Source organism: Panthera pardus, unplaced genomic scaffold (genome assembly GCF_024362965.1).
Source record: "Panthera pardus isolate Hobbes unplaced genomic scaffold, ASM2436296v1 HiC_scaffold_16, whole genome shotgun sequence".
In the NCBI taxonomy this organism is placed as follows: domain Eukaryota; kingdom Metazoa; phylum Chordata; class Mammalia; order Carnivora; family Felidae; genus Panthera; species Panthera pardus.
Genome location: NW_026526721.1, coordinates 69,966,296 through 69,979,172, shown reverse-complemented (window position 1 = coordinate 69,979,172; position 12,877 = coordinate 69,966,296). Strand labels below are relative to the sequence as shown.

The 12,877-nt window shown below is 44.7% G+C and overlaps 1 protein-coding gene across 2 annotated transcripts in view; it reads left to right on the top strand.

The window, feature by feature from the left end:
* HEG1 (heart development protein with EGF like domains 1) overlaps positions 1-12,877 on the top strand; it is a 90,661-nt gene that overhangs the window by 31,295 nt on the left and 46,489 nt on the right. Inside the window, exons 4-6 of one of the 2 annotated variants that reach the window (XM_053903462.1) lie at positions 6,511-6,864; positions 8,040-8,375; positions 12,271-12,537. In XM_053903462.1, the coding sequence (XP_053759437.1) occupies positions 6,511-6,864; positions 8,040-8,375; positions 12,271-12,537 (957 nt within the window). Of the gene's footprint in view, positions 1-6,510; positions 6,865-8,039; positions 8,388-12,270; positions 12,538-12,877 lie in introns of both variants that reach the window. The other variant, XM_053903461.1, reaches the window with a different exon arrangement.

Sequence of the window (12,877 nt, the reverse complement as noted above, 5' to 3'; positions counted from 1 at the left end):
GCCTTTGTGTCCACCAACCCCTGCTTGTCCCCTTACCCCCTGCACACACGCACGTACACGCATCCAACAGGGACTAAGTGTTGTTGGTGTGTATCCTTTGCACCAGAGGCCACGCTCTGGGGTGAGTGGACTGGTGAGCACTGAGTCATTTGATTAGGAGTTAGATTTGTGTTGCTTCGTTACGGCCAACTTGTTTCTTGCAATGGCAAAGATAACAAAGATAAACATTTTGCTAGGCGTCATAGAAAAGAAACCCAGACAGTGCACGTGTTTGCAAAGCTGCAGCGGTGGAGAACACGCCTCCTTGCCTTTTCAGCTCCTAGTCATCGTAAGGCCCCTCTCTGGCAGTTCCATGTCTAGCCTGGAACTGTTTTCAACCTTCTCATCCTCCACGCTATCTACCTTGTCGCATTAGGTTCTCCAATACCTATCTGGTACTCAGTGTGTAATCCTCTTGAGGACACAGGCTATGTTGGTTACTTCTCTTGGGTTCCCTGCCATCCCAGGACAAGGTACAGTTGGTAAGTAATGGCGATCAGCATGTGCCCCAGTATCACAGGGCTCATCCAGCTACAGACCAAAGAGAATGCTGGAAACTCTGCCTGCCTTTTCTCTTCTCTTCTCTGAGGTTTTATTCAGAGTCTGTGCATACCTTAGGAAGCAGCACAGAGAGGGCTGGAAATATTCTTGGAAATAGAGGTTAGACTGCCTTCAAAGTTGCCATTTCAAAATTGTTGTAGGTCACAGGTTTTTTAGAGGTACTAGGGGGTTTGGGTTTATGTCACCAGAGCAAAAACTGAACCTGGAGGTCCTTTCTGTAATGCCTATTTAAAGCAGCCAATTCCTCCTCTATATACTCTGTATACAGTTTCTGCTGACTAGGTATGTATATAATTTATGATTCATGTTTTTGGGAGATTCCTTTTAAGATTATTCGTAAACATTGGTCAGATTGGATAAAAGCTACAAGCCTTTCCAGCTGCAAAGGTCTGTGGTTCAGTGATTTACAACCAACTTTACTAAATGGTGGAAAGGAAGCATTTTCTAGGAAGCTACACTTTGATTCTGGTCAAGGTCATTTAATATTTATAATTTAAATTCAACCCATTATTGTGGTTTATTTGAAAATCAGCCTGTTTCCAATTTTACCGGACTTGACCCTGTAGTCACCTGGGTTTTTCAACATTAAAAAATAGTTGGCCTTCAAATTCCTTGAGCATTCATCCTTTTAGAACCTTATGCTTTTAGGGGCGCCTGGCTGGTTCAGTCAGTAAAGCATGTGACTCTTGATCTCAGCATATAAATTTGAGCCCCACGTTGAGTGTACAGATTACCTAAAAATAAAATCTTAAAAAAAAAAAAAAGAACGTCTCACTTTTAATTGTTGAAGAGTTCCACCATATCTTTCCTACTCCTTGAGTCTCTCACTGAGCATTTCTCTTCCTTTTTACTGAACTGGGTGTTCTGTGCTAGGTAGAGGCCCACCTCCCTCTGAGATACTAGACGTTAGGGCCCTAAGTGCTGTTAAATGAGGGAATAGCCAGGCACCCAGGACTGTCTAGATCTAGCCTGCCAGCCTCCCCTCCTCCCTGCGGGGAAGCTGAGAGGGGGACGTGCACAGAGACCTGAGGCCATATGGGAAGCAAAATTCTGCTTTTACTTTCCAATCTGGGCTACTAGCTGCTAACCCCCTAACCAGCACTCCGGTATACCTCCTCCCTCCACCCCTTAAATCTGAATTCTGACACTTTACTATCCCTGCCTAACTACAGGATTGAGGGGCTCTAGGCACACATGTAGGAGCACTGAGGGAGCCGGTAGGACTTGCCAGAGGCAGGCTCGGAGGGGACCCAGCTGGCACTCTGTAGAAGGGAAGTGAAGAGAGAGGGAGGTGGGGGCGTGTCTCTGTTGACACTTGGCTGCTCCATCCACCAGTAAACGTGACCCAGTGAAAGTCCTGGCACTTAGGCCGGTCAGATGAGCCATATTCCTCTGGAGGTGAACATTAGCGCGGCCACCAGGAGCCTGGCCTGGGAAGATGGGGCTCCCTATTAGAAACATGAAGGGATTCGACCAGATGATCCTAAACATCCTTTCTAGCTCCAGCATCTGTTATTCCAAACACATTCAGCCTTTGTGTTCTGTGCCTCCTTTCTCTCCTCGCTCTGCTACACAGAAACGTGCGTGTAGCACCGCCTCGTCTGAGGCCTGGCTAGCCAGGAGTTCCCTGCCTCCAAAAATAAATTGTATGCCAGGGATGGATGCATTAAAGCAGGGATAGGCCCAGACAGCTAAATCAGATTTTTAAAAAGCGATCAGAAGCCATTTGAAATTATTTTTCTTGCTGCTTTATATCTTCCTGTACTTTCCATATGTTCTGTAATGAACATGTACTATCTGATCATTGGGGGAAAAGTAAGTACAGCAGCTCACAGGGGGAAAAGTTCTCTTTTGAAGGCAGAAAGATATCTGTGTATATTGAATTGTGTGAGAATGGCTATAGTTGAGCACTAAATTTAGTACTGAGCTTCCTGGAAACGAGGGCACAAAGGGAAACCGGGTGGGGCATGTGATCATTGCCAGATAAAGTAAGCATACAATTTCATCCACAGGCATGAGTGTTTTGAGGGCAGTGAATTCTTTTTTTTTTTTTTTTTTTTTTAATTTTTTAAAATTTACATCCAAATTAGTTAGCATATAGTGCAACAATGATTTCAGGAGTAGGTTCATTAATGCCCCTTACCCATTTAGCCCATCCCCCCTCCCACAACCCCTCCAGCAACCCTCAGTTTGTTCTCCATATTTATGAGTCTCTTCTGTTTTGTCCTCCTCCCTGTTTTTATATTATTTTTGTTTCCCTTCCCTTATGTTCATCTGTTTTTTCTCTTAAAGTCCTCATATAAGTGAAGTCATATGATTTTTGTCTTTCTCCGACTAATTTCACTTAGCATAATACCCTCCAGTTCCATCCACGTCATCGCAAATGGCAAGATTTCATTCCTTTTGATTGACGAGTAGTATTCCATTGTATATATATACCACATCTTCTTTATCCATTCATCCATCGATGGACATTTGGGCTCTTTCCATACTTTGGCTATTGTTGATAGTGCTGCTATAAACATGGGGGTGCATGTGCCCCTTCAAAACAGCACACCTATATCTCGTGGATAAATGCCTAGTAGTGCAATTGCTAGGTTGTAGGGTAGTTCTATTTTTAGTTTTAGTTTTTAGTTTGAGGAACCTCCATACTGTTTTCCAGAGTGGCTGCACCAGCTTGCATTCCCATGGGGGGCAGTGAATTCTAAGAGGACTATTTATATAAGGAATGTTGAGACTCGTAATAGAAAAATGCCATCAGTTGCTGTTCTGAGGAAATTGTGCTAATGTTCTTTAAAAGGTGATATTTTATATAGATTCTCAGTAGGAGCTGAGGGTGTAATAATGGATCTCAACTCATGAAAGTACTTCTGTGGGTAGCTGAGCTAATGTGGTCCAGGTAAATTGCTTTGTGGTGATTTCACTTTGTAAAGGAAGAGAGCATAAATAACTCAGAAGATTGTAGACTTAGTGTATCTTTCTCAACTATCTGCCGCTTCAGCTGGATTTTTGGCAGGTTCTGGACAGCAGTCAAGCCAAGGTTGAGCACTTGCTGCATGCCTGAGGTTCCAGCATTTTCTGTTGTGGTTGGAGAGTGATGTACATACTTTTACCAGATGAGTGGGCATTCTTTCCACCTCCTGTTATAAAGATTAGGGAACTTGGCTTGTTTCTGCTCCCAAATGGATGGTCTTCCCATTTTTGAATGGGTGCTTCAAGAGTAGAAATGAGCAAGGAAGGACAGTTATTAGATAACCAATATTGCTGGCCTGTCGATTGGAAACATGGCAGATTTCCCCCAGATGTGTTCAGCAGGTGCTCATTGAATAGTAAAAGTGGTGGTTATAGATTAACTTTTAACTTTTTCTCCTTTTCACCACTTGTATAGAAGCATTCGTACTGCTCCATAGCTTTACCATGAGGATTAAATGAGATTATGTAAATCAAGTACTTAGCACAACGTACAAAGGTATATATAAAATACGGGCGCATTGTACTTGGTCGGTAAATGGCAGCTTTTAATAATGCTGATGAGATGGTGAAGCAGCATTCCATGGGGCCCCAGTCAGGGAGAGAGAACGCAGCCATTTTCCTTTTGTGGCTTTCAGCATTTGTGACTTCTGTAATTGCGTCTCTGTGGCCATCGATTTGCTATACAGGTCTGGAGGCTGAGTCCAATATAGCTGCTGCTGTACAGTGAATCAATGAAATAATGCAGTTGACTGGGGATGAGAGTGATTTGAAAGAGCACCCAGCAACCGAGGAGGTTGAAAACGGGCAGATTTAGACGATGATTCTAATGACGTTAGGTCCTAAGAGGCTAAGTGGCTAGTGAGGATTTGGGGCATACATATATGATGGGTTCCTTTTCTAATGCGTTTTTATTTGGCTGTTTATGTTTTTCAGCGAGGGGGGTGGTCAGGTCAGCTGGGACTCCGCTTTGGGGTCCCGTCTATTTGTGTGGCTTGCTTACCTCTTCATTTTGCTTTCATTGTGGCCCAGTGTCCAGAACTGCCTGCTGTGTTCTAGGTATATATAGTACAGGTTCCATGGTTTGTACAAGAGTAAGAGGAGCCTTTATTTCCTGGCGCTCTCTCTCTCTCTCTCTCTCTCTCTCTCTCTCTCTAATTATATTTAATATTTATCTGTGCTTTTGGTCACAACTACACATAGGACTGGTCTTCAAGGGACCATTTATAATGGCAAGTTAATTCTGCCCTTTCGGGGTCAAAAATAACAGCTTGAAACCTTTCATTATAAAGGTATAGAGTACTTTTTATTATTTTTGGCTTGAAAAGAAAAATGTTTTTTCTTGCCTTTGGATCTTGCCTGCCATGTTTCTTCCCACTCACCAAGCTTTCCTGCAGTTTATTCCTGTTTGGAATGAGCACGTCAGTGTGCCCTTCCGGAGGCCAGTTCTCAGGGTATCCTTTGGAAAGTTCTTTGTGGAAGGGAGACATGAGCAAGCCACCTGTACTCCTGTGGAACAGGCTGCGCATTTTGACCAAAATGGCCTATCAATCCATTTTTGAGGTTCTTGGCAAATTAATCCAGTGTCTGCCATCCTGCCATCCTTTTCATCAGAAAAACTGTTCCCAGCCTGGAGTCTTCGACTTGCTAGTGGTCCACTGGGGTAGTATGTAAGCTTGAGAGTCGGTGTCCAAAGCCCAATGAGGCTAACTACGATAATGAAGCTTGTTTGCTTTTGGATGGAATTAAATCAAATCAGTGGGGTAACACTGAGTATCTCCTGCTGGTTAGAAGCTCTGTTACTTCTTTTTTTTTTTTTTTTTTTAAATTTTTTTTTTTTCAACGTTTTTTATTTATTTTTGGACAGAGAGAGACAGAGCATGAACGGGGGAGGGGCAGAGAGAGAGGGAGACACAGAATCGGAAACAGGCTCCAGGCTCCGAGCCATCAGCCCAGAGCCTGACGCGGGGCTCGAACTCACGGACCGCGAGATCGTGACCTGGCTGAAGTCGGACGCTTAACCGACTGCGCCACCCAGGCGCCCCAAAGCTCTGTTACTTCTTAAATGCAGTTCAGTTTATAGTCTTTCAGAACATAAGGGTTACGGTGGCCATGAAGTAGGAAATAATAAAGAACCCTTAATGGTGACAAGGCCAGAAATTATTGCTCTAGGCTAGTATTGTTCCCACTGTGGTCTGTGGAGCCCTGGCCTCCCCAATGGTGACCTGGGGGCTGGGCTCCTACCACAGCCTTACTTTTATTCATTTTTTACGTACGGGTTTTAATCTATAATAGCATTTGAACAAAAGGGTTACATTGCTAAAATAAAACAAAACAAAAACCTGTACCTTATCACAATGGCCTGTCCCTACATGATCTATAAGGTGGAATTCAAGAGTACAAGTTTTTACCTTCCTCTATAAAAGCCAAGGCAAAGAATGTCTAGAGGCTTTGTTCCATTTTCCTTTCAGCCAGAGCCGAAGCTTTTCATTGTGCTTGAAGGACCTCACTGCTTCTTCACTGAACTCTGTGAGAATCAGAGCCTGTAAAGAGAGAGTGTCAAATGTGTTTATCTATATCAGGTCTACATTATCTAGATTTATCCAACAAAATGTAATAAACATTATTTGTATCTAGATACATCCCTGATTTTCTTAAACCCTTGAGTAATCTTTTTTTTAAGTGTTTTTTTTTATGTTTGTTTACTTTTGAAAGAGAGAGAGAGACAGCATGAGTGAGGGAGGGGCAGAGAGAAAGAGGGAGACACAGAATCCAAAGCAGGCTCCAGGCTCTGAGCTATCCGCACAGAGCCCAACGCAGGGCTCAAACTCACAGACCACAAAATCATGACCTGAGCCAAAGTCGGAAGCTTAACTGATTGAGCCACCCAGGCGCCCTCAACTCTTGAGTAGTCTTAAAGCATATTTTCTTCTGTTTTAGCTTCTGGAAGCACTGAGATGCTTAACAACTCCACTACTCTCCGAAGCACCTTGCTGAATGGGACACAGAGTGTGCGTGTTACCACCACGCTCCCCAGTGGTGTCCCAGGGATGCTCCAGTCTTTAACCGGCAGTCCACGACCTCTAAATGAAACGGAGCATTCCCCCAAGGACTCAGAAATTGCCATGACTTCAGTATCAGCCCGTTCTTCACCCTTTGAGGCAGAGCTGAGAAGCGGCAGTGGAGTAATCAGGAATCCAGGGGATGGGGAATTCACTGAGCCATCCACAGAAAATGGATTTGGCCTCACATCTTCTGGGGTCTCAGTGGAATTCTGGCAAAATGATTCCCCAAGTAAGTATTTAATTTTTACTTGATCTATCATGGACTTTTAGAAACTATTGGATTGCCTTAAAAGATCACTTCAAGACCATTTTAAATCTCAAAAAATAAATAAAGTGTGTTCTTAGCTAACACCATCTCCTTTATCTGGTATACCACATTATCACATTTTGATTTTTGTCCTTATGCGAACATTGTGAAGTTCATCAGACAGGCATCATTCCTCCTGCTCTTTTATAGACGAGGAAACTAAGGCCCAGAGGGTTTAAGAAATGAGGGCACGGGCATGTAGCTTGTTCACAGCAGAGCTGAGAGCTTGGCCTTGGAGCAGTCACTGTCAATCGCATGTTATCGCTCTGTGGGATTGTCTTCAAGGTGAGGGCTGGCCTGCTCTTCAGACTAGCTGGAGCTATTTTATGTACAGATCATTCTTCCAAATAAAATGTACAGGTATAAATATATTCCTCCAAATTCATGGCTTCAGGTTATGCCGTATAGTTTATTTTTTTTTTGCTATACTTGCAACTTAGAATAATCTTTATTAATAATGGAACTGTTTTGGAAAGATGCATGTGACTAAGCACTGTAGGTAGGCACATCATATTTGTTGTTGGACATAACATATTCCTTCCCTTGACCACTTTTGGGGAAAGGGAGTAAAACACCACAGCCTAGAAGTTGCTCTGCTACTTTGCACTTGTTCTTTATTTTATTTTATTTTTTTTTTAATTTTTTTTTAACGTTTATTTATTTTTGAGACAGAGAGAGACAGAGCGTGAACAGGGGAGGGGCAGAGAGAGAGGGAGACACAGAATCTGAAACAGGCTCCAGGCTCTGAGCTGTCAGCACAGAGCCTGACGCGGGGCTCGAACTCACAGACCATGAGATCATGACCTGAGCCGAAGTCGGACGCTTAACCAACTGAGCCACCCAGGCGCCCCTGTACTTGTTCTTTAAAGGCTCCCTTCTTCACCAGGGCTTATTTTTAGTATTGCTATCTTATTGACACTGAAGAGTTTTGAAATAATTATTTAGAACATGAAAATGCATGCCAGGTTACACGTAAAATAAATACCATACAAGATCCTTGCAAAGGGAACCTTTCCCTAGAGAAGACTCACGTCTCAGCTGTTGGGGAATCTCTTTCACATCCATGTCATGACATTTGTTTCCTTGACATCTTACAGCCTTGGGAGGAGAGCAGCTTGCCAGCAGCTCAGACGCAGAGGATGGAAGTCCCATGTCTCAAACTGAGACTGTGTCTAGGTCAGTCCTGTCGGGCAGAAGTGGAGCTAGCACAGCACGCTGGTTCTTGACCAATAGCAAGACATTCGCAGATGCGACAGGAAGCTCCACTTCCTATCCTGAAGTTGTGAACACCTCAGTGCTGACCCGGTTCTCAGCCTCTGTGTCCCAGTCTAGAGGAAGTGACGCAGCACTGGGCGACAGGAGCTACTCTGAGCCGGCCACCGAGTCTTTGTCCTCATCCTCCTCAGAAAGCCTGGATTCCTCAGCAGCACGTGGTGAGTGCTCAAGTGAGTTTCCACTTCACAGAACTGCACCACTCGGAGGGCAAAGGGCTTACGAGGCTCATGCTCTTCTGTGGCACAGTAAGGCCGTGCGTTAATGGACCACTCCAGAGGCCCCTCTGCTGTCACTATTCCCAGGCCATTCTTCTAGCTGTATATCTCTTTTTTTTCTGGTACATCTCCCCGGAGCTGCTGTTGCCACCCGCCCCTGTCACACACAGCTCAGGGACTTCTCTGTCCATGTCCTTCCTCGCCCTGTAGCCTACCCCACACCCCCATGCCTTCCTCAATCACACAGCTTCTGGAAGGTGAAAATTACACCTTCTCATGGGTGGTTGTTCACCCCAAGTCCGGGCATTCGTCAAGAGCAACTCTCCCTCTTGTCTAATCAGCTTTTATGAAGATATAATCCCCATTCTATGCAATTTGCCCATTTAAAGTATACAATTCAGTGTATTTTAGTGTATTTACAAAGTTGCGCGGCCACCACTACTGTCTAATTCCGGGAAGGGAACCCGGTGCTCATCAGTAGTCACTCTGTGTTCTCTCCTCCTCCCAGCCTCTGACAGCCACTAACTTAACTCTCTGTCTCTGTGGATGTGCCTATTCTAGACAGTTTATGGAGGAAATCATACAATAGGTGGCCTGTTGTGGTTTTCACTTAGCATAGTGCATTGGAGGTTTGTCCATGTTGTAGCGTGTGACAGTACCTCGTTCCTTTGTGTGGCTGAGTACTAGTTCCATCGCACGGATGTGCCACATTCGTTTTTCCTTTTGTCAACGATTGCACATGTGGGTTTTTCCCACCTTTCGTCTCTTGTGAGTAGTACCGTGGTGAACATTCCAGTACAAGTTTTTGTGTGGACGTGTGTTTTATTTTTTTTATTTATTTATTTTTTTTAATTTTTTTTTAAACGTTTATTTATTTTTGAGACAGAGAGAGACAGCATGAACGGGGGAGGGGCAGAGAGAGAGGGAGACACAGAATCGGAAGCAGGCTCCAGGCTCTGAGCCATCAGCCCAGAGCCCGACGCGGGGCTCGAACTCACGGACTCACAGACCGTGAGATCGTGACCTGAGCTGAAGTTGGACGCTTAACCGACTGAGCTACCCAGGCGCCCCTATTTTTTTTAATTTTATTTTTTATTTTTTGAATATGTGTTTTAAATTCTGTTGGAATGGCTGGCTTCTATGGTAGCCCTGTTTCTTGAGGAATTGTCAAACTGTTTTCCATAGCAGCTGCACTGCTTTATATCTTTATACCACCACCAGGAAGGATGGGGGATCCTAGTTTCTCGGCTTCTTCACCTCCTGTTGTTCATCTTTTTTTTGATTCTAGTCATCCTGGGGGGTGTGAAGTGGTGTCACGAGTGGTTCTGATTTGCATTTTCTGGCTGACTAATGATGTTGTGTATCTTTTCACTTTTGGGAAAGTCTTTTCTGATCTTTTGACCATTTTATTTTATTTTTATTTTCATTTTTTTTACTTTTTTTAATGTTTATTTTTGAGACAGAGAGAGACAGAGCATGAATGGGGGAGGGTCAGAGAGAGAGGGAGACACAGAATCCGAAGAAGGCTCCAGGCTCTGGGCTGTCAGCACAGAGCCCGACTTGGGGCTCGAACTCACAGACTATGAGATCATAACCCAAGCCGAAGTCGGACGCTCAACCGACTGAGCCACCCAGGTGCCCCTCTTTTGACCATTTTAAAAGTAGTTAGGAATTCTTTCTGTAGTCTGGGCACTAGTCCTTTATCAGATAAAGCATTTGCAGATATTTCCCCCCGTTCTGTGCATTTTCTTTTCACTTTCTTGACAATATCATTTGCAGCACAAAGGTTTTTAATTTTGATGAAGTCCAGTTTATCAATTTGAGAAAACTTTTTCTTGGATGGTCCTTTTTAATAACATTTTTGGGCAATTTCATAAACCATTCTCAGCAACCTTGTCAATGCAAAGCATGTACTGACTAAAGCAAAAATGCAATAATTGATCATTTAAGGTTATAACAGGTTTACATTCTTACCTCTCCACCACTACTAATAATAGCAGCTCCCTTTCCCCCATATGAACATCCTAATTGGTGAGGAAAACTCGCGTTTATTACTACTGATGTGACGTGGAAAAGCATATGCTTGTCATGAAAGAATACCACATGCATGGGTGGAAAATATTTATGTTCTTTCGTGTGTGTGCATGGAAAATGCATTATCTGTCTCCTAAACAAAAGGAGTCATTTTCCACCCTCACAATGTGGGGTTCAACGTTTCTCCTCCTCAGACCAGGAGCTCAGGTGCCTTTCCCGCGTGCATCTCTTCAGTGCTAGGACCCTTTGCTCCATAATGCGTGTGCCCTTGGTTTGTATGGAAATTGTGATGTCAGTGTGAGCAGGTCTCAGCGTTCAGTTATAAAGAGCTACATAAGGAATAGCCTCCTTTCTGAAACCAACTCGCTGTCGGTTAGCCAAATGCCTTATCTCATTTGCTCTGAATCACTCACAGTGAACTGATTCTGCCATCCAGCCCCTCAGAGTTCATGGTCTGTTCCTTTTTCTGGGTTTGGATGCAGCCCCTCCATCTCAGGTCACGATTCTCCACTTTCTAAACCCTGGAAGCCTGATGTGGTGGTTCGCCTAAATTCCATTTAAGAGTCTTACAATCCTCCCACCCCAGGCCTTGTTTTCTCTGCCCAGGGAACTTGCGGCCCTCAAGCCTCTCCTGGTGGACTTCCCATGAGTTTCTTAGGCCCTTCAGCCTGGTCAAGTCACATCTCACCTGCCTCCTGGCTGTCTCCGTGCTGCTCCAGCTCACTGTGTATCCCTGTCCCCACACTCATTCCTGTCTGTCAGTTAATGCAAACGTATCATGAGGTGAACTTACCTAACATGCAGCTCTACCTCTGTTTTCCATTGGGGTGTGTCCATCAAGAGCTAGTCTGGGGGCACCTGACTGGCACAGAGGAGTGTGCGACTCTTGATCTCGAGGTCGTGAGTTTGAGCCCCACATTGCGTGTAGAGATTACTTAAATAAATAAATAAACTTGAGAAAAAAAAAAGAGCTAGTCTGGTATGAGAATAGGAATAAGAACCAGGGAAATAACTTGTTTTCTTATAGATCCAGATTAGGAAGTATTTAGGCCAAGAAGAGTTAGACCTCCTTTCCATAATTTCTGAGAAGAAGAGTTTATTTGATAATCTAATATTAGATTCTTTGAGCTTATAGTATAAAACATACACTCAAGAAAGGAGGAAAAGGATGTTTTCATGTGTCACCTGTCCCTATTCCATCCCCACCAAGAAAATAAATAAATGCATTAAAAAAATAACACAAAACAGAAAATAAGCCCATCTTTACCTCCAACCACCATGCATTAAGGGGAAAAACCAAAACTCTAAAAGAACGGCAAACCCCATTCAGTTCAGGTATCACTGGTCCTACCAGGAAGTAAAAAGCCTTCAGAGTCCTGGGGGTCTCCCTCCTGTGACTTGTCAGAAAGTATAAAGCCCCAAAGGGGTTGTTAGCCTTTTGCTGAGCATTCACCTCCCCTTCCACCACCACCGATTTCCCTGATGTAAACTCTATTTGTTATGTATCATGGAGCAGAAATACAATATTGATCCTGTTCGCTGAAGTGGTAAACCTTCCCATAAATCCAGGTCACCTGAACGGATATGCTGGTCGGCAGTGCCTCTTGAGGTTGTGGTTGTGATCTGTGGGGCGGGGGACAACGCATCTCGTTTTCCCACGTGTGAGTTTCACATAAAGACCAGGGAAAGCACAGGGAAGCACTTCGGCTAACTTAGTGCACAAAGGGAGGCTCATTCCTGAGGCTTCTGACAGTGCTGCTGCACCCCTGTACTGACTGGCCATCCCCTTTCAATCTCCTTGTAGCCACCGAGGAGGGTCCTGAGCCTGGAGGAAGTTCTGCCGCGCAGGAGGGGACTGCCGAGGCTCCCCACCCGCACACTGCAGCTACTTTCCCGGGGACTGCAGAGCGCACGTCACGGTCTCTCACCAACACGAGCACAAGTTCTGCAGAAGTGGGGCACTCTGTGGTGCCCAGAGAAACCGAGAGTGCCACCCAGCACGGGAACGTGACGGTGACTGCTGACGCCCACCTGGTCTCCGGTTCCCTGGCGGCCTCACCAGCCCTGGGAGGTGAGGAGCAGGGTCTCTTCCCACGTTCCTTCAGCTCACCTGTCAGCGTACTCACAGTCCTAGAAGGATTACGTTTGCTGTCAACCCAGAAAGTACCTTACAAGCTCTGTCTGAAGAGAACTTTCTAGGTTCTCTCACCCCCCCCACCCCATCCCCACACGCACTTGGCTAAGGCACTTACGGTGTTGTCCACCAGGATACTTGGAATAAAGGAGACCAACCAGTTGTGGCCAAGGCCAGTCTCCTGGGAAAGAAATATCTCATTATCATTACACAGAATGGAAAATGGGGAGGGTTTTCCTTTTTCCATTTAGACAGAACAATTGTTCTGTCGGGGTCT